General features: G+C 51.5%; 1 protein-coding gene across 1 annotated transcript in view; it reads right to left on the bottom strand.

The window, feature by feature from the left end:
* Positions 1-24968, bottom strand: part of LGR6 (leucine rich repeat containing G protein-coupled receptor 6) — a gene marked incomplete at both ends in the record, with an annotated part of 124434 nt that extends 99466 nt beyond the window's left edge. The window contains one exon of the mRNA XM_084301711.1: positions 24775-24968. Coding sequence (XP_084157837.1) covers positions 24775-24968 — 194 coding nt within the window. The remainder of the gene's footprint in view (positions 1-24774) is intronic.
* Positions 24969-25238: the final 270 nt, after the last annotated feature.

Raw genomic sequence — 25238 nt, 5'->3', positions numbered from 1 at the left:
GGTGGGGATCAGGTTTTTCTCCCAAGTACCAAGTGATAAGATGAGGGGAAATGGCCTCAAGTTGCACCGGGGGAGGTTTAGGTCAGATATTAGGAGAAATTTCTTTGCTGATGGGGTTGTGCAGCATTGGAATAGGCTGCCCAGGGAAGTGGTGGAGTCACCATCCCTGGAGGTCTTCAAGAAACCTGTAGATGAAGAACTTAGTAGCATGGTTTAGTGGTGGACTCCAGTACTGGGTTAAAGGTTGGACTAGATGATCTTAGAGGTCTTTTCCAACCTGAATGACTCCATGATTCTGTGATTCTGTATCTTAAGAAATGGCAAATTTGTGGCAGCTTACCTGGACCATCTCTGTCCCACCACATGCTCCCACAGAGAAACTAGTTCAGTCCTGTTCATTATGCTGGGCAATTGTTGCCTCCTGCTCTGCTCCTTTCTTTTGGGCTGTGCTGGAATATTGCACCAGCAGAAAATGGAACAAAACAATGACCTTATTGTAGAGATGGGGAAAAAGGTTTGATTGACTCCAAATACACTCATGGAGTGACAACACAAAGCTTGGCAATTTGGTGTCAGTGTTTCCAATTGTTTGTGGAGGCAGAGGCTGCAAGCCTCTGAAAATATTAAAATGCTCTATGTTCACAAAATCCCTTGGACAATATTATTCTTCATCCAAACTGACACAGTTAAATGTATTGAACTGCTTGAAATCAGTTCAGTAAAAACATCGTCTACAATCCAGAACAAATTCCCCCTTTTTTCAACTTGTGAGGGCAGTTGAAGTATTTTCTTCTAGGATTATTTTTCTTGCTTTCTACAGTTTAATCATCTCCACCTAAAAAGACCACTAACAAGAATCAGACAGGAACTGGTGAAAGGCCTGCTGTTTTGATCAGGGCTGCATGAAATTTTCCCAATATATTTTTCAGAACAAAGGCGAAGCTTGAGATACAATATTTGTTTTCCCTAAATAACTGATTTATACATGGAAAACAAATTTCCAGAATTAGTATCTTTGTCACATCACGGTCACCCTGGGGTCCAATTAGGAAACCTCTTAGCAGTATTATCTGAGCTACAGGTCCAAGCCGGTACCTCCCCTTGTGGAGTTCAGTGTCACTGTGAAGTCAAATAGAGTTTTGTTTGAGCCAGCCAAGTGCTTTGATGAGGATTGGAGGACGCCAGTCAACTCATCATGATTCAACTTTCCCAGTGGAAACTTGAGACATGCTGGCAAAACATTATTGTGCTTTAAAGGAAATATTCAATTTGGGGAGAAAATGCATTTTTCCATTAACAAAGCCCTGAAACAGAAACTCCTCTCTCCTTCTCCCATGGGGCAGCTCCTGCGCAGACGTCAGCGTGCAGGACTCAGAGCACAAGTTCTGCGTCTGGGAACATGATGCCAGGACCTGCATGTTTCAGAGCCAGATTTTCAGGAGAGCTTAGCTTCCTCACAGGCACCTCACTGCAGTCTGGATTTAATAAGAAAGCAGCACCAGCAATACCTGCCAACACAACAGCTCAGTTTTTGAGCACCCCAGCACCAAATATGCTATCACTCAAAACTGACCTAGGCAGAGATCCTTCAGAACGACCTGGGTCTTTGGCTCAGGATGGATTGGGCAGGAAGCAGGAGATGTGGGAAAAAAATTGTGTGAAATTATTATTATTTTGGCAAGGTAAGGAAAGTGGTAGTAGAAGCTGATAAATCTGCTCTGTATCACTTTCATGATGGTGCCATGTTTTGACCATGGTTTTACAGAGACTTCACTAGTGGTTCCACACAGCGAGAGCACTTTGCACTCACAATGGGCTTGAAAACCCCTTTTGAAGTCGAATGCTTCCACAAAAGTGCTTCTCAGCGTGGGAACTGCTCTGAACACTGGCAGGAGGAAAACGAGGGGAAGAGATGGTAAAATGAACATTTTCCTAAGCTCCTAAGTCAAAGGAGTGTGAAACTGGCTGGGGCAGTAAAGCAAGACCTGCTGGACTAACCAAGAAAATCAAGGATTCCAAAGCAGTGCGAAGAACTGATTCCCTGATTTTACAGATCTGCTTTCTCTTTCATTTGCCGTCTGTTTTCCAACCTCTGGAGCCTGAATCTTTGAGACTATGCATTTCATTGCAGTTTGGAAAGAAGGTGCTCCAGACTTCTGGTCATTCCTTTTGACTTCAATGGACCTACCACAGTTTTAGAGACGAGATCTGGAGGAGCTTCCCTCCCATTCCCAAACACGATGTAGCACACAATTGCCACTTGATCCCCCAAAGGACCAAGCTGACACCTTCAGTCTGTCTGTGCTGCCTCCATCAGCTCTTTCTCATATGGTCACAAAACCCAAGCAGCCCCCTGGTGCGTGCACATGTAGTAGCTTGTCCCTGTGCTTTGGTCTGAATTTTGTCTGTTGTTTCCTCTGGGACCACTCTGAAACTCTTTGCAGGCAATGTTCATCTTTACTTCAGTTTGATGGGGTCCCATCTTAGAGACATTTTGGAAACTCAGACACCGATTTCTATTGGACCAGATGTCTATTGGCACCTTCATTGAACTGTTTCCTCTACTCATATCATTCTCCTTTTACCTACTGTTCTATATACCCTTCATTATTTTATCTGCTAATTCTGTTCCTTAATTTTGACTTCATCTGATGGGTTTAAATGTCTGTGATTCCCTGGATTGCCCCTGAAGGCTTTTCAATAGCTGGTGCTGTACTGGTCACCTGTTTTTCAGACAGTAGAACAAGTTTAAACAATGGGCTAAGCAGAATGGTCAGTGATTTCAAATTTGGACACCTTTAGAAGCTGTGTGAGTATCACCTGAGTCTGACCATTTTAATTATTCATCTTATCCATTTATTTTCAGATTTTCCCCCACTGAAAATAGCTTTGAGAGAAGCACCCACAGCCTCTTCTCAGGGAACAACAAAGAAAATTATTCCATGCAATGGTGGTGGCCCCATGTTTAAGCAGCTCTTCCACGTCTCTGCCACCTCTTGGCCTGTCAGCTTGCCTGCTTCTTGTGTGTTGGAAAAAGCTGATATTATTATTAGTGGCTGCTGTTACATTGCAAAAGAAATTGGCTATTAAATTTTGTCTGGCTCACTCCTGACATTTCCCAATTATTTTTTTTGGGGGGTGGGGTGTGGGGCGGAGGGGAGGTGGGGGTACGTGGGGGTGGACAGTCTCTCCTTGCACAATCTTTAGCCCTTTGGAACAAGTGAATAACATTATTAATTTCTGATTTTTGTCTCCATCAATATGTCATCAGAAGTGGTGTCATCCCCGTCATGATCTCGGGAGGAAAGGTCATTGGCATTACACCAGCCTTGCCTGAGTTAGAAAACAAATGCTTGTTACACCAGCACAGCATTTGGCTGCAGAGACACAACGCTGCTTCCCTCCTCCCTGCCTTTGGGCGGATGACCACACCATTTGGTCCTGGGAGCCAGATTTGTGTTCGTTTAGCCACCCTCAGAGTCAGCATGAAAGCACTTGGAGAACACCTCTGAAAGCCATACAGAGGATTTATATGTCCCTCAGCTTTGCCACAGGTGTCCTCATGTTCTTTTTGTGAGAAAGTAGGATGGCTTATTTCCACTGTGCATCAAAGATTTGGAAATCAACTGAGTTGCTTGTGAGAAAGCACATCCATTACCCTTGATCTTGAAAATTAGATTGTAGTCAGTGTCTTTACAAACCTGCAACTCAGAGACATTGTGTAATTTGGAAAGAGTATCCCCCAAAGATAAAAAGAAAACGATCTTTTGGTCCAAAGTCAGACAATTTGAGTATTTGGTCATGCCCTTTGGACTATCTAATGCTGCAGTTACCTTGCAAAATTTTTAATTATGTATTTTAGAGATTCATTAGATTCCTTTGTAATAATAATCTTGGACAACAGCATTATTTTTTTTGGGAGGACATGAACCAACCTGAGCAGACTGTAAAATCAGTCCCAGAGTATTTGAGTTGTCACAAACGATATGCCAAATTAGAGAGGCGAAGTTCTGAAAGGTCTTCCACTGAATTCCTGGGCTCCCTCACCTCCCCAGAGGCAATGGAAATGAACCCTGAGAAATCACGGGCTTGGCCACGCCAAAGACAGTTACTAGGTTCCAGTGTTTTATTAGCTTCATTAACTTTTATCACCAATTAATTAAAGACTTCGCCAAATGATCTTCCCATTCCTGGACTTACTAAAGAGGGGGACATTTGAATCTCACCACCTCAGTTTAGATGCCTACAAAGCACAAGTCTACATCTGAGCTAGACTTTGGATTCCCTTTATAGTCCCATGAAGAGAAACGAGTCCTTTCACTGTGTGATTCATGCTGCCTATATTAGGTATGCTTTTTAGGTGGAGATAAATCACACCCTGCTTTCTTAGGAAATGACATGCTTTAAAACATGACAGTTTTAAACAGGTTTTTATAATTGTCCCATTCAGAATACACTTAGACCCTTCCCACCGCTTCATTGTTAAAGCAGATGTTTCTCATTGCACTGGAGGAGTAGCGTTAGCTGAGTTAAAGACCTTTCAACCAGGGTTTCCTCCCTATGCAAGCTACTTTTAGTGATTGACCTTATTTGAATCCAAGTGTACAGGGAAGGAGCAGCCTGCAGCACAGCCACTCCTGCCCAGCCAGGGCAGGAACGCAGGGTGAGCGTCAGACTCAGCCACTGCTACCCCTCTTGGCTTCCTGATATCATCTTTCATTTCACTGTCTTGCATTTTGGCCTGTTGGGAAGACAGAGGTAGCAGGCTTTGTGTTAGAAACTCAAGTCAACCAGCTATGGTGTGAGTTCTGGAGATCCATTTTAAAATCACCTGGAGTGTGTGGACCTGGAGATGAGCTTTAATATCACATGGAGTTTGTCAATATAACCTGTTTAGGTCCCTCGGCCAACCCAGAGATGTTTTTGCTTACTCAAGAATTTGGTTTTCCACCAAAGCAAGGCACCTGCACAGCCTGCGAACATGGGATTGCTTCCTCTGGCTAGCAGCTCTAATAAGCCCAGAAGGGGCTGTTTGGATCGGGGTGTGAACAAGCCCTATTTCTGGCACAGGAGACTGTTCAGGGATTACAAGCTTCTTGCCATATTCTTTCCAACTGTCCCCAAGCCTGGGGACACCCGGGGGTGTATTGTATATGCTGACGCCTGCAAAAATGCCAAGGCTGTAGAACTGGTGATGGCCCTGAATTTCCAATTGCACAGGCTCTTGCTTTTGCTTGCATTTTTTGATCTCCCATGTCCAGACAATCAGAACAGATTTTTGCCTTATTAATGAGCTTAATCAAGACAACACATCTGCTACCCTGCACCTACCCTTCTGCTACTAAGGGGAGTAGTTCAGCTCTTCTTAACTTATATATTTGCTGTCTACTATGATTTCTGACTGAAAGCCTCAGATTTGACCCATATTTTGGAAAGAACTACTTATCCTGTTGGTAACAAAAGAGTTATTTGTTGTTGCCTATTCACTTTAAGGTAATGGGTAAATAAAGAAAATAAAATAAACTCTGGGGGGATGGTTAGGGTTGCATTATTTGAGTGACTGGGTATATTTTATCCTGCCTGGGCAATTTCCATAGCATTATTCCATTCATTTATCTGTACAACTCTCTGCACTGACAAGTTGAAGTCTATCAATGATTCCTCTCTCAATTCCCCTAAATTACAAAGCAGACTAGGCCAGACTGTGCACTGGGATTACAGTTCCATCTGGAAAAATCAAAGGGAGTCTTTAAAGCCCAGCCAGATTTTCATTGTCAGGAGTCTCCAACTCCATCAAAGGAGAGACAGTCTAGACAAAACACCTACAAACTTCAATCCTAAAAATTGAACCATTATTTTGGGGGGAGGAGGGGACCTTTGACAATTTCTGCTCAGATCAACTGAATAAATTACTTGCTTTGAGGTCTTCCACTCTTTCATGAATCCCCACGAAGAGACATCTGAAAAAACACTCCCCAGCCTCTAGTCTAAGTTGGTGATCCTCTGGAGTGTGAAATCCAACAATTACTGGATTCTGAGGAAATTCACAGACAGTATTTCATTGGTTTGAGAGTAATCCACATTGGAGAACTCCTGGAGACCCAATGAGAATTGTGTGGAAATCTTCCCTCCATCAAATGCTGAGAAATCCACACCACGTGAGGGCAGTTAGGTATGGCTTCTCTATGGCCTCTGTATGGAGTCTCCTTATCCTGGGGAATCCATCTCCAACAATGTTAAACCTAGATGATAAATAGTGAGATCCAGGTATAGCCATCCCAATGCCTTCCTATACCCAGCACTCAGCAGCTTCTCAAAATCTGCTTGTGCATCCCTTAATGCTTTTTGACTTGAGCATTAATTCAGCCTTTCCCATGTCAAAGACTTTGTTGAGTTTTTTGAGGATATAAAGCATGCGCTGACTGAGTGAACTGGGTTCTTGTCTTCCTTTTCCACCTTCTTGTGAAGATGAGCAGACAGAAACATTCAAAATAGTTGGGAATGAGGAAGGTGATCTGCCGGCTGCCTACAAGAACAGTCTCTGCTAGCAAAACCTCTGCTTAGCCATGCCTGTCAGGCCCACTTTTGGAGGCCATGGGCTCCTGCACATCGACAGACTTATTGAATCCATTGATTTACTGTTCTTAAAAAGACAAGCTGTCTTCTACCCTGAGCACGTGCATGAACCACGGAGCCACTCTCCAGAGTCAGAATAAGGGTAACATAAGCAAAAGAGATAAGTTCCCCAGATAAAATCTCATCCGGGGAATAGCCCTGACACGATTACAGTGCATTGAGGAAATCACAGCACTAACTCAATCTGTCTCCAGTATAATTCTGGATGAGATGGGGAATGAGACAGGAACACAAAGTGCTAGAGCAGATCCACCCTATCTCGAGGCTGCCAAAGTACCCTGGCTGTGGTTGATAGGTCACAGCACTAACTCAATCTGTCTCCAGTATAATTCTGGATGAGATGGGGAATGAGACAGGAACACAAAGTGCTAGAGCAGATCCACCCTATCTCGAGGCTGCCAAAGTACCCTGGCTGTGGTTGATAGGTCTCTAGGCTCCGTACTGGGCTAGTCCACTGCATCTGTGGTTTCCAGGGCTTGCACCTCCCTCAGTAGACTGCAAACCAGGCACTCAGCTCCCAGCTCCATGCAGGCTGGGAGCAGAATGTCATGAGAACAGGATTCCCTTACCACTGGGTGCACAATGTTTTATGGTCATGGATTGTTGTTCTGTCTTCCCTCCAGTAAACCCTGCTCCAGCCCCACAGAACTGAGACATCCTTCAGCTCTCCCAGGACAGCCCACCTCTGTCTGCAAATGCTGGTGCTGGGACAGTGCTTGCCTCCCTTGCACTGGATTCAAAGCAGTGCCACTCTGAGGACTGATTCCTGAATGGATGCAAGAGAGACACTAAGCCTACATAAGGTCACCTGATTTACCATAAGGAAACTCGCAGGCAGCATTTAAAATTCCGGGGGAATATCAAAAGCTTTTGACAGCAGAAATCTGCCTGAGTGTTTGTACTTGGTGGAAGTTAAAGCTCATGTTATGACATCTCTGCTGGTTGCTGTGGTATGAACAGAGAAGTGACCCTCAAGCAGGGTGTTTCTAATTCCCCTTCTTTGACAGATGTGATCCAGTGCAAATCCGCTTGGCTGCAGTAGCTGGAAGCTAAGATGTAGAGGATTAAGAAGCAGGTAAATGCCAGAGTTGGAGAACAGCACCTGGAATTAGTAAATTACCAAAGACAATGCAGATGAGACAGGCTCATCTCTAAATAGATCTGTCTCCACATTTTTGTAGGAGGCAGCAGAGCCAGAGGAATGCAGAGTCTGCACACATCAGTAATAATGAATTGTTCCATTGTGACACTTAATGGGAAGGTTCATTAATTACAAGGAGTCTTTAAACTGTGGGGGTTTACCCTGGCAGTGGCCAAGATCTATGGGCAGGCCCAATGTTCCCTGATGCTCTCCCCGGTTGGGAAATCGTACGCAGAGCTTGTGCAAACCTCCCACCTCTGGCTGCCATATGCTGGACCAAAGCCTGCAAGCTCAGTGCTGTTTCCACTCAGCTCTTGGTACTGGTGGCTTGAGCAGCAGCTTGGGCTCCCCCTGCTCCATCCTTGCTCCTCTAGAGGGGAAACTGTGCAGGGCAGCGAGGGGGGCACAAGAGAGGAAAGAGCCAGGACCCCCACATGAAGTAGCAAAGCGTTACTGTGCTGGAAAAGAGATGCTAAGTGCTGGTCCTGCTCCCCCTCCACCGTGCTCACAGCAGAGACATGAAGAGAGCTTCATGACATGAAGAGAGCTCCAGGGAGATTTTCACCAGCATGGGAGCCTGTGCCTCACCCACACCCATACCCACCAAAGGGACTGGGGTCTGCTTGCTGGAGCTGCAGTAATGTGTCCCCATATGCCCACTGCCATGTGCACCTAGTCTAGGTCCCCATGGTCCTGGCCACCACCTGCCCAGTGCCTGAGGGGCACTGCCACCAACTACAGCCAGCAAAGAGAGGACCTGCAGGGGTTCTGAGCTGGAGAGAGCTGCCGAGGACCCTCCCTACTGCAGGCTCAGCCCCTCCTGCTGTCCAGCATGTCCTCCCCATGGATCCAGGTAGGGGACTGTCCCCGGAGCTGCTCCACGTGAAGAAGAGAGGCCCCCCCCACCAGCAACTTTTGCTCCAGCTCCCTGGCAGCTGCAGGACGTGGGAAGCTTTGCCTGCTGGCAGTGACGTTGCTCCAGTTGAAAGCCCTGAGTGCCAGGTCTGCTCCCTCCCTTCTTAGATACGGATCAATGAAGGGATGACCCCAGCACCTGTGGCCCAATCTCCTGGGAGAAAAGCAGTGAAGTGCGTGGGGCACGTCTGGAGATCAGATGCCCTGCAGGTGACTCAGTGGCACTCCCTCTGCTCATGCACCAAAGCTTCACCTGTCCTGCCCAGACAAGTTGCACCAGCGTGAGCAACAGCTAAAAGCCGGCAATATCCCAAGATGACAATATTTGAAAGCCCAGTGCTGCCAGGATAAACCTGCAGGAAGCAGCCCTTTCTCAGGGAGAGGGTGGTGGGTGCTGTAAGGAATTCAGTGCATACAATGAAACGTGTTCCCTAGCATGGAGAAGACCAGCAAAGGAGCTACCGAGACCACAGAAGGCTCTGGGTTCCTGTGGGCTACACCATTTCCAGCCCCACCACCCCAAAGGCCACAGGGCAGACAGGCTCTGTTCACACCTGCTGGATATGAACTGGGGAAGTCCCAGGCAGCACCTGGCCAAGGGAAGCTTAAACACCAGGCACGCAGCGGGGCTGTCGCTGCAGCTATCCTCAGGTGGCTGAGGTGAGGAGAAAAGGTCACTCTGCTGCTCCCGGTACCTTCTGACCCCACAAACTCCTGCTGTGCTAGCCACAGCTTCCTCACTGGGCAAAGGATCCTGTGCTCATTACTCAGACCTGGCCTCCACAAAGGCTCCTTTCTGCATTTGTGGAGGATGTTGGACACTCAGTTTTCTGGTTTCTCTTCCCTGAATGTACCTGGTGCCTCTCACAGCTCTACAGTGCAGGAGCCAAGCTCTGGCTCTGCCCTGGGGAAGGGTTTCTGACAGCCCTGATGGATGGTGATGGTCACCCAGAAGGTCCAGCTGCCATGGCCTGGCTCTCCATTGGGCCCAGCTGTGCCAAGGCCGATGACAGAGCACTTGGTGCCTCCATCTGCTTGAGATTTGGGGCATCCCCAGTGCCTAACACAGGAATGTCAGAGCTCCTCCAGGGCAGAGACAGGTCTCCTCTCAGGCCTGTTGCATGGCTCAGGTGTATATCAACATGCTCGCTAGTGCTCTGTCTCCTGGAGGTCCTGATCTCACAGCAAAAAAAAAAAAAACTGGAGCTCTACTTCAAGCTGTGAAGTCCCAGCCCTGGAGGTCTGTGTCATCCCCCTGCTAAAAAAGCTCAAAGCCATGGGCCACCAAAAGCCCTCAGTAGGTCAAATAATGGACCTGCAGGGTCTGGTGAAAGTTCAGTCTGTAGCAGAGAGCAGGAGCAGCCAGGACAGCCCAAGGCACCTGTGAAACTTTCTGATGACACCGAGTCTGACCCGAGACACAAAGCTTCCCAGCAATTCCCTCATAGCTGCCAGGCAGAAGAATGTGATAATTAGTCATTAATTATTGTCTGGAACTTGGGAAAAGGCATGGTACATGTGGGCCCTGCCCTAGAAGGCTTGTGCTGCAACCAGCTGTGGGAAAGGAGCTGGAGCTACAAGATATAATAATCCCTTCCTGCCCTAAAGAGTTGTGAGGATCATGGTCAGGGAGGAGGTCACTTAACTGATGAACAACATCAAAGAAAGAGCTGGATGTAAAGTGAATGAACTGAACGAGTCAGAAAGCAGACTTCTGTCCGCAGCTGCAACAATGAGCTAGGCCTTGACCTGGAGGAACCAGTCCAACAATGGGGTGAAATAAAGGATGATTGAATCTGGAATTCACTCCAATTCTGAAGCAGAACTGGTACCCTGGTTATGAAGAACTGCACTCTAATACATTTTTGGTCTGTCTTTGATTCTGCTTCTTTCTTTTATGAGGTGGTTTTAGGAACTGACCTCTAGGGACATCACAGCAGGCGTTCCCAGGGGAGGCTGTGGCCGTGAGTTCATGTGGTGACAGCAGGAGCTGTGAGCAGAGCCTTGCCCTCCCCACCAGCCTCCAACAAGCTGCCAGAGAGAAATGAGAGACGAGCAAATCAATGGAGGTATGAACTGATTCTGGCTGGGATGGAGCTAATCTTCTTTGTATGTGTAGTTTTGCTTCACCTGTTAAATTCTTTATCTTGACCCACGAGTTTTCTCACTTTTGCCCTTTGACTGTCTCCCCCATCCTACTGGGTTGGCACTTAGCTGCCATCGAGGGTCAACCCACTGCAAGGGAAGCTCCTGAGCAACACAAAGTCAGTCTTAAAATCCATTGCAACTCATTCAGGCTCTTGTGCTTTTCTCTGGATGGCAACACTGCAGTGAGGACCGAGATGTACTGCTTTCCGACCTCTGAGACATCCCAGACCAGACCATCTCACTCTTTTCCATGCCTGTAGCATGATGCCTCCTGAGGAGCCATTCAGCCACCCTGCACTGCCCTTCCTCTTGAGACAACGTTGTTGGCTTGCTAAATCTGTGATCCTGGGCTGCCAGTGAAGAAGGGGCCCAGGACATAGTCAGAGGGTGAGTCTGTGCTCCCATCTGCTTCATCAGGCAATAACTGCTGCTCCTACAGCCTCACAGATAGTTGTGGGCTCTATTACTGCCCCAAAACACTTGAGTTTCCTGCCTAATTTATCACGGCCTCCGAGCCAAGGCTTCATTTGCCAGCACCACTCTGAGTTGTGGTTTATCCTTCCTCTTTGAGCTGAATCTTACTGTGGACCAATCCGTCAGCCAACACACTAAATAAATAAAGTTCCTGTCCACACACAACACAGACCCCTGGACCAGACGCAGCTTCCTGCTTTTCTTTGTACTTTGGAGGTAACTGAAGCGGTCCCTGGAGAAGGCTCTGTGCTGGGTGAGAGAGATGGATAAATTGTTGGGAGCCCAGGGGATCGCTGCCTGGAGACATTTGGTTCCTCTTGCAGGAAACTGTAATGAGCAAGGAGCAAAATATGACAGTTGTTGACACTGTCAAATAGAGAACAGCATTTTTATCAGAATTGAAATTTGCTGGTGGTTTTCAGCCATTTTTGGCTGAAAATGATCTGTTTTCAGACTAAAGACTTCCCAAAATGAAACATTATGGCTGAAAGCTTTTGAAAAATGCTCCTTGGACTTTTGGCCTTTTCATGAGGAAATTTCAAAGACAGCAGCTGTGAAATCCCAGCCAGCAGAAACTGAGGATCCAACCCAAGGGCTCCGTCTCAGTTTTGGGGACACATGGCAGACAGGCTCCTGCTGGTCTCCTACTGATGGAGCCCATGCAGGCAGCCTTCCCTTGGCGCACTGGGGCTGGAGATACAACCCAGCCATTTCTGACCCCTTTCCCAGCAGACTATGGATCCTGACAGTTATTTTTCCTCCTAGGAACCAGAAAAGCCTGGGTCCCTGTGGCTAGCAAGCATCCCGGCCCTGCCTCCCGAGACTGTTCATGATTTATAGGGGAAGACTCAGAGCATTTATGACAGCAGAGGAGGAGACCTTCCGCTCGCTGTTCGTGGCAGCTTGGATTCTTGGCCAAAACGCCCAACCCAAGGTAAGAGACAAACGCCAGCTGCATTCCTCACCATGCTTCTGCCTTCTGAGGGCAACGAGAGGCCCGCAGGCATTTGGGCCGAGGTGTTCTCCAGCCAAACCCAGCAGTGGCCTGGCAGGGGGTTTGGAGCTCCTCTGGTGGGACAGGCTGTGCGTCAGAGATGCCCAGAGCTGGCTTGTCCCGGGGAGATCTCTGCTGCCCCCAGTAACGAGCAGGTTTCCATTAGCTGCAGCAGACTCTATGGTGTCACCAGGAAGCCACAAGACATTAGAGCGTGACGGCTCTTGCCTTGCCTCATTCTCCAGTGGGTGGTCCCTGCGCACCAAGAAAAGCCTTTCTTCTGCTGTCAAGTGGGTAACGAGAGTCTTCCTGTCTCCAGCGCACATTGCCGCCGGAGCGCCTGTCTGCGTGGTCACACTGCGGTGGCGGTGAGTCACCGACGATGGTTTGCCAGGGGAAAAGCTCCACTTATCAGAGCAATGGGGAAAGAGCAGGGCAGGGGGGCTGAGGCCGCCTGACCCAGGCCGTGGGAGCATAGCAAAAGTCAAACCACCGTGGATGGACCTGATTTGCCATGGCCCCTCCGGTTCGGGTAGGTGCCCTGCTCCTGCACACCAGATTTCACAAAGCACGTGAATTAACAAAATTGGAAGACTACAACAATTCTCAGGAAGCCAGCACGTGTGGGACGCCTCAGCCAGAAAGCTTTGGGACAAACTAACGGGGAGAGGAGTGGATGAAGAAAGAGCTGAACAGCGTACAGCACGGGGATCCTTGCATCCCAGAGGCCCGTACGCTCAGAGCCAAGGGGATCTGTCCAGGGATGCACAGAGGTGTCCTGTTTGCCAGGCGGGGGGCACAGCAACTCTCTCAGACCCCACCAGAGGCACATCTGCTGTTTACAGTCCTTGCAAAGATTTTTGCCATTTATCTGGCTGGGAAAATGCTTTTATGCCCAGATGTTCAGGTGCCCGGGATGATGCCCTGCTCCAGGTGCATCCCTGAGAGCTCAGGGCTGGTGATGATCTGCCTGTCTCTACTCAGTGGAGGGCTTTCCTTGCAGTGCTCTGCTACGTGGCTGTGCCCAAGTCCTGGTGTCACGGTTGTGCTCTCCAAATAGCATCTGCTCTGCAGGTGAGCTCTGGTTTGATCTGAATGTAGCATCTAGGATAGGCTTTTGGACATCTCTCAAAGAAGATGTTTCTTCTAAGGCTCTTGAGCTGATTCTGGAGACAAAGTGGCTCCAGTTGGCACTCCAGAGGAAGTGTCTCTCCTGAAGCAGGAGAGCCAAGACCTTTTCCCAAAATCTTTGATCATTTAAAAAAAAAAAAAAAAAAAACAGCTCATTTTCCTTGGGCTTTCAAAGCTGATGGAAATCAGAACAGACTAAATACTCCCCCTACCTTCCTCAGGAGGGGCATCTGGAGCTGCATGCAAGGGTGAAACCTGATGCTTTGCAGAGCCTGTGACATAGGGGGGAAAACCATCATGGGGCTGTTGTGGAGAGTCCCACTTCAGTGCCTGGCTTCACTTAAGTCCCCCCACATTAACGAGATGTGAATGCAGAACAGGGCAGGAGAAACAACTTGAGGCTGATGGCAAAGGCTGCGCAGAGCCACAGACCCTACAAAAAATCAGATCTGATCCCGGTCTTCCTTTGTGCCTTGCTCTCAGGCTGCTCGGGGAGAGGTGTGCATGGTGGCAGGGGAGAGGAGGACAAGCTGAGGATGCTGCCCATGGGGTGCAGGAGCAATGAGCACGCAGCTCTGCTGCTCGGTGACACTGGGGCTTGGCTCCAGTTCCCAGCCCTGCCTGGAACCAGCAGCTCCTTCATTTCACGTACCAGAGGGCTCACACCCCAGGGCCTCGTTTTGTGATGGCAGCATTCAGAGTGGCTCAGAAAGAATGGTGAAAATGTCTGATGTCATTTTTTATTTATTATTGTTATTAGTTTTTCCTGCAGAAAATGCTCTGGAATAGCTCCTCCTGCAGACACTCTTCTGACAGTCAGACCAACTCGCATTCAGGAATGAGGTCTGCATACAGGACTCCTGCCATAAAAACCCCACAGCTGTCGGTGCAGGAGCCTCAGCAAGCTCTGCTTCCCCCGTGTAGACAAAACCAAATTCCAGGCTGAAATTTCCTTAAGACACATCTCATATTTCAGGATCTGTTAGTATGACTTTCATCTCCAATCCACATATTGCAGCCCTATAATAATAATAATAGTAATAATAATAGTAATAATAATAGCAATAATAATAATACCTTCTGCATGTACATAGCACCTTTCATCCAAGGATCTAAGTCACAATTACAGCCCCACACATTCCTGTATATTACAGCCCTATAATTCTAAGACTGTTCAAGTATCCAGACTTCAAAGGGAATGTGGATTTCCCCTCCAGCCCAGTCACAATGCCCAACATGCTGGAGACGTTTCAAAGGTGTTTCGAAGGTGCCTTGGCAGTAGCTGGAGAGCGTCAGAAGAGCCAGGGGAGCTCTCTGGAGCTGAAAGAAACCTTCGTGGAGTCTTTCCTCCCCTCTCCCGGCCACTTTCTGGTCCCCCTGGGAAGGCAGCGCAGCCCTGGGATGCGGAGGATGCTGCCACGAGCCGCGTGTCTGCACAGTGGGGGGAGAGGAGGAGGCAATGGGACCGAAAGGAAAAACAAGTCACGCACAGGCTCAGCTGGGTGACTTCCCAGGCCAGGCAGAACCCACAATGTTTCAATCAATGGGAAATTCACAAAAAAATTACGCTCCGCTGGAAAGAAAAGGGAGGGGAGGTGGTGGAAATTTTCGTTGTAAGCTCTTTTTATAAAAGGGTTTGAAGATTTTCAGGTAGCCCAAAAATGAAGCAGGGTATTTCTTTTTTTGGGGTCAAAGCAAAATATTTCAGGGATACCCAGAGCAAACATGTTTTGTTTTGGTTTGGTTTAGGTTTAATTGCATGGGAAACCTGAAAAAAAAAAAAATCTATTTAATCCAAGCCAATCTTTTCCCCTCCTTTTCTGGTTTCCTCAAAGAGCTGAAATAGCTGTTATTTACCCCCATACATTCAGGAAGAAGTACGCTGAGAGCGAGGTAGCTTCCTATAGAAAACATTAGATTAAAGCAGCGGGGTTTACAGGAAGGCTGGCCAAGCTGCCGCTCACCAGCTGGGTTCGGGAATCGGCTCACTTCCTCCGCAGGGCTCCCCGAGCCGCTGAGGAGCCGCTGGATGCGGTGGTGGAGGAATGCCTGGGAGCTGCACCGGCTTGTGGCTGCCTCCGTGAGCAGGGAGCAGCGAGGTCAGCGGGCATGAAAGGCAGGCTATGAATCCCAGTTCAGTATCGCCTTCCTTCGTGCTGTGACGGCGAGAATGTGAAGCTCGAGAGCTTTTTAATTTTTAGCTCGAGAGGACTGGATGTCTGGCTGAAAAGTGCTGGGAGTCTCTAGCTCTTTTGCAGCACTTATTTAATCAGTTGATCTCAAAGGACATTAGAGGAGGGTTCATTATTAGTGTTTGCCGGGTGCCCAGAGCACCCCACGGAGGAGCTGGGCAGTTTTCACAATGAGCTCATCTCAAACACACCTCACTCACCACCAGCATGGGCTGCAACACATTCCCTTTCCCCCTTCTTCCATAAATCAAGGCTTCCAGTGTTCATGCTTTTGTCGCCAATAAATCCTCTGCTGTCTTACGCCACATGAAAGAACAGCAACACCGTAACCGACAGGCACTTCCCCACGCGGGGCTGCAGCTGCAGACACAACCTGCAGCACACGAACCTGCTGCAGCCAAAACGAGAGGGACAGCAAGGTTGCCACTAGGCTTGATAAAGCTCTGTGCAGCCAGCACCTCATCAGTCCCCGGGACTCATTGCCACAGGAAAACAGCGCAACAAATTCCTACCCGCTCCGATAAATCAGCTCCTGTCCTGCGACGCCTTCGGCTGCAGGTGGAGCAAACACCCCACACCTGACCCTAAAGGAATGTCCCTGTCCTTTGGTACCTGGGGCGTGTGCAGGTGACATCCCAGCATGGGGACAGCCCCCTGGGACAGTGTCTGAGCAGCAGCAGCCTGGGATGTGCCTCTGCACCTCGTTCTTTCCTTGGGAAATGCTGGCTGAGTGCTGCTGCCCCGGCTGTGGGCACGTTGGCATGGTGCTGCCCGGGTGCCCAGGGGACGTCGTAGGGACCTGCTGGGGGTACAGAGGCTGCTGCTGGGGAGTAGCTGCAGAAATCAGGGTAAAGCAGAATGGCAGAGATTGTACCCTGCAATTAGGATTTCTTCTCGTGTTCCCTATGAGAAATAGGAGTTGAATTTCTGTCTGAAAATGCAAATGCCTTTCCTGCTGGTTTCACACATGCAGTGATGAAAACTTGCTTTAATAAGGTTGAGAAGTGCCCCGATTTGGGAAATCTCTTGAAGCTGTCCTGGGTGGGATGCAATTACAGCCAGAGCCATCCTGACACAGGATAGCATCCTGGGGAAGGGGGCTTTTGCCTTCATATCCCACAGGACCGTCACGCCTTGGCTTGGCTCACTGCAGGGCACTGCCTGGGCTGGGAGGTGGCACCAGGCAGGGGGAACATCCCGGGGGCTCAGACGTTACAAAATCATCTGACAAGGGTGGGGGGCACCCTCCCTGTCCCTGTGTGTGCTCCCCCTGCTCTCCCACCCTCGCTCAGCGGAGGAGCCAACATTTCCCCTCCACGCCCTGCCCCGCGGTGCCAGCGTGCACAGCCCTGGCGGATGATGCGGTGCTTGGGCCTCACCTTCCCTTTGAATGAAGGGGAATGTTACTAATTGGTGCCTCACGGGGATATCGAGTGCTGGAAACTATTCTGTCTCCCCAGGGTCTCTTTGTAGTGGGACCTGTGGCTGCTCTCAATGAGAGAGAACAGGTCCCTTGAGCAGGTCCTACCTTACAGGTGTGTCTGGCTTGCTCCACTCCCATGGGGGCTGCTTTTCATTTCCAAGTCCTTCAAAGAGGTTTAAACAGCTCCAGGAAGGACTGCAAACAAGGCAAACGGGGATGGAGAGCTGCTGGTGCCTGGGGAGGCTCCTTGTCCCTCGGAGGGGGGAGGCTGGAGGGCTGCCCTCCCTCACCACTGGCAGCAGAGCCTGTGCTGGCAGCTCAGGAGAGGGCTGTGCGTTACCCCTTCCTGGCTCCTTGGCACATCCCTGCGAGCTTGGAGGCACTCCCTGAGCTTCACTGTGTCCTCCCCTTGCCCTCCACCATGGGCACAGCACCTGCCTCCCCTTGAGAGGGCTCTGCTCTGACTTGGCTGCAGCACGAGGTGCTTGCGCTCCGTCCTGCTCTTCCTCGGGAAGGCTGCTCCTGATCCATTTCAGCTCCTGCCAACCTCAGGTCCTTCCCCAAGACCTCAGGCTCCTCCCAGCCCTGACAGTCCTCCCCTCTTCCTTCCCGCAGGTTTCAGAGCATCACGGTGGGGATCCCTGCTCTTGGAGCCCTCCTGGGCTGCCTGCAGCGGTGCACCAAGGCAGCTCGCGTTCCCATTTCCAGCTCCCTGAGCAACCTAGCCCACCTCAGACACCTTCTGAGCTGCCTGAGAGCATCCAAAAGGACGAATGTCTGTCTGTCTGTCTGTCCATCCATTATCCTGGGCTGCTGGCTCACCGAAACCCAGCCCAGCATCCCCACGGATAGACCTGGGGCAGCTCCTTGGGGCAGAGGAGGCATTTTGGCACCCGTGATTGAGATGCCCGCACCGAAGGGTGGCCGCACACACCTGCCTGCTGCTGGCAGAGGGTTGGAGGGGGTGCCGGGGATCCCGCAGCCCCACTGCAGCCCCCTGGCAAGTGCCGTGCTCCCCTCTCCCTCCTCCACCCTCCTGCTGCTCCCTGACCCAGGCAGGTGCAGAGGGGGGGAGAGGCATTTGCAGCTCCATCGCTGCCTTTTGGCACCAGAGCCTCTGCCAGAATCAAAGAGCTTTTTCAAAGAAAACCCTAAACTCCTTTAATCGCCAGCTAGAGCTCCTCCCGCACAGATCTAAGGGCCATGAGCTCAGTGTTTTCATTGCCCTGGGCAGATTTATGAGCTTATTCTTCAAGGAAGGGAGGGAGAGAGGGAAGGCTGTGGCATATTGCTTAGCCTGGGGGGCGGGCAGGGAGGAGCAGGGGGGGCGGATGGAGGAGGACGGTTGCAGGGGAAGTGCACGACCACGATGCTGCAGAAAGCCCAGCACTGCCGTGCCCGGAGCTCGTGGCTTGGTGGGGAGGCTCCAGGTGCTTGGGGCTGCGAGCGAGGACCAAACGTCCGAGGCTGAAGTCCAGAGCACACAGAAGACGAGTGACAGCTCCAGGGTCTCCATGCGGAGCTGCCAGCTGGAAGGGGGCGTGGGGACATGGGGACCTGCCCCATCCCATCCTCGCTGGGTGCCACCGATGGGAGCAGCGGTGGAGCATCCCCCAAAGCCCGCACGGGAGGCACTGGGCTCCTGCTGTCCCGGCCTGCCTGCCCTGCTGCGGTTTGCAGGGTGGAAGCATTGGGAGGAAGCAGCTGGGGTCCAGCCCAGAGCACAGCCACGGCCCTGTGCAGCTTTGCTCTAACCGCGGCGCCGTGCTGCGCTCCTCATCCGTACACCTGCTCCCTGCTTGCCAGGGGAGCGCAGAGCTCACTGCCAGCTGCAGAGCAAGTGCAGCAAAGGCCTGGCTGCTGCCTCTCCTGCAGGGACCTGGGGACCTGCTGCTGGTTTTGGGATGGGGCAGATCCTTCCTGCCACCCCCCACAGCCCTCCGCAGAGAGCGCCCTGCCAACAAGTGGGCATCTGCTCGCATCCTGTGCCCCAGACACCTTGCTGCCTCCTCCAAACCCCCTCATGGGATGCCTCCTGCCATTCCAACTGAAAGCTTGGGAAGGACTCGGCCATGACCTGCAGTACTGGAGCCACAGCCCGCAATCCTGTCACCCACAGCATCGCTTCTACTAGCTGGAAGCATTTTGGGGCTGCAGCCCTTGCCTGTGGACCAGTGAGTCCCAGCAGCACCAGTCCGGGGTAGCTGCAGCTGTGCAGGAGATCACTGCAGGACCCAAACTTTTCTAGCTCATGGTATCAGGTGCAAGGGCACAAGGTATCATGGTCTCAGGGGTACAAGGGAGCAGAGCCTTTGACAGAGGAGGCTGGAAGATGGGGAAGAGGAGGGAGGACATGGAGAGCTGCCAGAAACCTGGAAGTTTCCATCTCGTTGGGAATTCAGAGACTTCAACAGTTCCTTTCCTCCCAAGCCAGGACAAAGAGCCCACATGTCCACATAAAGTATAGAACAAAAAAAAAAAAACAACAATATATTGTGTTCTAGAACCACCAGGAGGTTTTGCTTTGATAATTTCAGAGTGCTGCAATGTGAATATTAACTGGCCTGCAGGTAAACATAACACCAGCAGGTGAAAATATGTAAATATCCCGCTGGTTCCCTGGGACACTCGTGCCCATGCCGAGCACCACCTGCAGCATTGGGGCATGACAGTACCGCAGGGATGAGGCCCTCTGCTCTCCAACTAACAACCAGCCGTGTTCCCAGCGCTGCTGTGGGCTGAGGGACCAGGAAATTTGGGCTGTGAGCTGGTGGCCTGCTTGGCCACCCCAAGGTGTCGGTGTTCATTGGGGCTGGGAGATGTCCCCACGGGCTCTTCCTTGCAATGTACCAGCAAAAAGCCACCTTCAGGCACAGAGCACCCTTGGGTGCAATTGGGGTGCTGAGTTGGGTGCTGAGCCCAGGCAGCCTGACCTTCAGGAACACCTGAAGTCTGCTAACAAGGATGCAGAGCACGTCTGCGTCCTGTGGGGTGCCTCTATGGTCTTTGTAGGGCCCCTTTGGCAGAAAGCAAATGCTTGAAGGTGGGAAACTCCCATTATCCCCATTATTCTAAGGAAAAGAGAAAAATAAACAGAGCCTTAAAGATGTCAAATGGTGCACATAAAGCCATGAACCCACTGCAGCATGTGTGTTAGATCCCAGCCCTCCTAATGCCCCTCACCAGCCTGATCTGCCAGGTTTGGGATCCCAGGACCACACACATTTCTCCTTGCTCCTGCTTTGGCTGCTGTTCTCCCAGGCAAGGACTGGACTTGTGGCCATTTGGGGCAGGAGTGGCATTTCCCATTTGCCCTTAGATCATCGCCGTGGCCACCAGGAACAGGGGTGGTTTGGAAATGCCCAGAAGGGGGGTGTCAGGGCTTAGTGCTCTCAGCATTTTTGGCAGCTCCTTCTGTCCCCCTAGGGTGTGTGCCCGTCACAAGATTGCTGCTTGTCTTGCTCCAGCATCACATGTGGCTCTGGAAACCCTGCTCCCTCCCCATCTCACAGTTCTGGGGTGCTTAAAAAATGGAAATACCAGGAAAAAGGCACCTTCTGCTCTAACCTTCCCTGCACGGGTGCTGTGCGAGCACCAAAGAAGCTGCCTGGTGCAGCTCGTGGTGCCAGAGGGCAGCACAGGGAGCAGAGGGGCCCTGCCTCTGGGCTCCCAGGGGGCTGCTAAATTCCAGGCAAAGCCTTAAAATGTCTCTGCAAGGTGAGAATGGTGCTGAGAGCTCCTGGATCCTGTTCCCCTTGGAAACAGCATGGGGAAGGAGAAGCTTTCTGTCCGGGCAGGATGGAAATTAATGGGCACAAGCTGGACCATGCCATTAGATATTAAGAAGGAAAAAAAAAAAAAGATGTTTGTGGTCAAAACCAGAAAGAGGGTAGGTTATCAGAGGTAGTAGAGATGTTCAAGGCAGATGAGTTCCCTGACCAGTGCCACAAGCTGGGTCTGCTTTGAGCAGGGCTTTGGATCCGTGACACCCAGAGGTGTCATCGTGTCATCCTACCTAAGATATTTCCTGATTCTGGGCAATCCTTCCAGATCCTCCTCCCTCTCACCAGGGGCTGCAAGGGGGCAGAGGGGACCAGGATGCCATCCCAGGGGACAGGCATGGGGACAGCCACGTACCCAGGGGCCGACCTCCCCCAGCCCATGAGACGTGGCACTTGCACACCGCAGGGAATCAGAGGTGGGGTTGCTCACCCAGGTCACGCACAGGGGCTGCAGCAGTGCCAGGCATCAAAGCCAAGCTAATTCTGTGAGTGATGAGCAGCAATTCCTGTTTTCCCCTATTAGCAGACACCAGTCTCCTCAGTGCCTCTTTGCACAGCCTCCTGTGCTGCACGGGAGCCTTCCCCTCGCAGCTCCAGCCTCCTGTGCTCTCGGCTTGCTGCTGTCCTCCCCAAGATCCCCCACAGCCCCAGCAGTGACTCCCCTGTGCACGGTGCTGCCCGCGGCAGGCAGAGCTGTGATATTTGGCACTCTGCTGCCAGGACGTGCTGACACGCCAGCTAAAGCTCCTCTCTCCTCTCTGAATAGCTCAGCTCTTTTGTGTGGATGCAGCCTGTCAGGTCTTTGGCTGCAGCTGAACCTCAGCATTTCATGGACAGGCAAAAACCCCGTTCACCCACCAAGCTATTCACATCCTGAGGATGTCGTCAGCAGCCCTCAGGTGAGGAGGCAGAGAGGATGGTCTGTGCTGCTGCAGCAAAATGGGCTGCTAGAGCCAGAGCAAGCCCTGAGCAACGCAGACCACGGGGTCCTCTCACCTAACAGAGCCAAGCCCCCAGCACACCCAGGTGCCTACTGGAAAGGTCCCCATGGGAAGAGGTGACCTGCTTCTCTCCCATCGCCCTGGCCACAGCTGCGAGCTCACCACGGAGCCCTCCCGTGGCAAAGTTTGGGTTCGGGTGGCTGATCCCACCTGGAGGATCCCAGGCTCAGGCACAGGGAGGTGCCCGAATGAGCAAGGACTGGGTTTTGGGGGAGAGACAGGCACCGCGGAGACACTGCGCTGTCAGGACAGGGCATGAACGCGAGCTCATTAGTGGCGAGGCAGTGTCTAATCAGAGGTTATTACCCTTTATTTTGCTCCCGAGGGAACCCTGCTTTTTACAGGAGTACAGTTTGCTTAGAAGGCAGGGCACGGAGCAAAGGAGCTGCAAAGCCGTGGGTGCAGCTGCCCTCCTGCTCCGGGTTCCTCCTTGACATTACAGGGCTTGCTTTTCAGCACTTGCAGCTCTCCAAAAAAAATCTAAGCATTCCTTTACATATCTGAGTGTGGATTTACAACAGGAATTTACATGAAGAGCTTAGATCTCTCTTGAAGACCCACAGTTCCGACAAAACTTATGCTGATTTGCTTTGAAAAACCAGCCCTGGCTGCACACCTTGTAACCGAGAAACTAGCCTTACGTGACTTGCCGAAGGTAACTCCAGAAGGCAGTGACAAGCAGGGAGAAAACCCAGTTCTGTTCCCCCAGCAATTCCCAGAACATCCTGCCTTCCTCCCTCGGCTACATCTCCCCAGCTCTTAATTCACGGGTGCGGCTTAAATCACACGGCAAACGCGCTGTGGCTCCCCAAAAGCCCCAGCCCTGAAGGGAGGAGGAGAACCCCGGCCCCTCCGCCAGCTCCCTGGCTGGATCCCACGGGTTTTGTCCTCGCAGCCCCGCTTTTCCCTGCAAGGTGCCGGGCTGGGGAGGCTGCACGGCTGGTGCACCTCCGGCAAACTGCTGTCATTGGCGCCACCCTGTGCGTGAAGCTGGCGGAGGAGCTGCTGCTGGTTCCTAGCTGCTGGGCTGCCCCCAAGCCCAGCTCCCAGACCTCTGCCAAAAGCCAAGAGCATCTTTAAGCGCCTGCCCGCTGCCACCCTGCACAAGGGGTCCGTACCCTTCTGCGTCCCTGCCCTGATATTGTGCTCAGGGTAAGTGAGAGCAGCTTAGCTCCAGCTGGCCCTCGGATTGTGCTCCAGGGGCTCTCAGGCAGCTGGGGCTCATCTCTGCAGAGATGGGGGCACCACAGCTGCCGGGAGTCGGATCTGCAAACTGGGAGCAGGTTTCTGCCGTGGCTGTGGTTTGTCCTCGCAGGAGCATGGGGGGCTGCAAAGCTCTGCAGCCTGCCCTGCTTGCAGCCCGCGTGTTGTCGGCCACCTCCACCAGGACAAGAGCTGCAGTGACTTTTCACCTGGAGGTGGCTGGCTCCAAATTTAGCCCCAGGGGGTGTGCAGTGCAATACCTCTATGCAGCGCACACCTCGTGTGACAAGTGCTCCGTGGTTTGCGCTCCCACGGAAATGCAGCTTGCATTACACAGCTCTCTCATCATCCAGGCTCCCCAGCGAAAATCATCCTGTCCTGTCTTACTTCTTTCTCAGCTGGCCCAACAGTACATAAAGCGATGCCCTCAGGCAAGCAGGACAGGCAGAGCTCTTATCCAGCCATGGCAGCTTTGACCTGGCTTTGTAAAGCCCTTCTCGAACTGCTTAGGGTGCTTGGCTTTACCAGCAAAGTAACTGCATCCCAGGACAAGCCAGGACCATCAGAGCCACACGGTCTGCACACCACACCTGGACACTTGGCTCTTCTCAGCACAACGAGCACAAAACCAGCTCTGCCTGGGGGCTACAGGTTGTCCTGCACGATCTGGTACATGCAGCGGCTGCTTCACTGCATCCCTGGCTGGGAAAGGCAAGGGAGGACCTCAGCAGCCTGCTGCTGTACAGCTGAGGACAGTGCCGCAGCCCTTTCTGCTCAGCAAAAGGCCAAGCATCCTCCCCAGGACATGCCAGGGCCAACCTGTCTCCATGAGACAGACGGATTTCTTCTCCTGGTCAAAGCCTGGGATCGTCCTGGGGAGTCCCTTGCTCACCCTGGGGATATGCTCAGCCACCACTGAGTCTGATGGCACCACGGGGACCATCGCCGGGGCTAGAAAGGGACCCACCAGTCCCTGTGGTAGTGTAACCCTTTGGGGTATTAATACCAGAGAGGATGGGAAGCATTCAGACAATTAGGAACTTTTAATTCAAACCAGAGAGGGGGGAAGAAAAAAAAACCACCAAAAATCCTACATCTCTTATAGGACTTCAGTACTCATTTTAAAGAGGCAACTTGGACACTGCTGGTGGCCAGCCCAACCCAAACCCCAAAAGCCATGAGTTATCACGGCTATTGAAATGTTTGACAGAAGGATCCCAGAGCAGTTTGCAGTAATTGCTCAGTATAAATACTCCATTATGCTCTCAGACAATCAGAATCTACCCAGCAAATCAGCTCCTCTGATCCACTGTAATCAAGAAGCAAAGCATGCATAACATCGCAATATAAACAGCGTTTGCAGAGGGGCGCGGGGAGGAGGGGGAGCTGCCTGAGCTTGGCAGGTCCTGGAGTAATAGCTGCCTTCTTTTTTTTTTTTTTTTTTTTTTTTTTTTTTTTCTGTTTTATTTTGTTTCTAATTTCCAGGGGAAATTTAATTTGGGGAAAAAGTGGCGCAAAGCTCTGAGCCAGAGGAAAACCGCAGCTGACGAAGGGGTGCGGAGAAAGACCCGAGGCGAAAGGAAAGTTTAGTGGAGGAAAGGAAAGGAAGTTTAGTGGAGGGCTGTTAGCGTTAGGTTGGAGGTTGGACTCGATGACCTTGAGGTCTCTTCCAACCTAGCAATTCTGTGATTCTGTGATTCTGTGATTCTGTGAAAGGCGAAGGGCTGTACTTACAGGTACGCCGTGAGGGGGCTGAGGCTGGCGGGCACCTCCGACAGCCCCAGCTCGGAGCAATCCACCGAGAGCATGACCCCATCCTCCTCGCAGTGGCACTGGGCTGGGCACGAGGGCGCCGCACCTGGCTCCGCAGCCACCGCTTGGAAGCGGGCAGAGGAGGCCAGGAGGACACCCCAGAAGAGCTGCTCCATCCTCAGCGGGCTGCAGCGGTGGGGAGCGTGTGAGGAGCCGCGGGCTCGCCCCGTCCCCAGGCTGGGCTGCACCCAGGGGAGCTCCCTGGTCCCTCAGTGGCAGCGGGCACCGTGCCTCCCGCGGTTCGGAGAGGAGTAAGGATGCAGCCAGGGAAGGGAAGGCATTGTTGAATGATCTTGGTTATTGGGTTTCAAGGGCTGGGCAGGGGCGTGAGACACTCCAATGGGAGGAGTTAAACTTTCTACTCTTTCCCTCTCTCTCTCTCTCTC

The sequence above is a fragment of the Netta rufina genome (assembly GCF_964035555.1).
Source record: "Netta rufina genome assembly, chromosome: 26".
NCBI lineage: Eukaryota > Metazoa > Chordata > Aves > Anseriformes > Anatidae > Netta > Netta rufina.
This window is presented reverse-complemented; position numbering and strand designations above follow the sequence as displayed.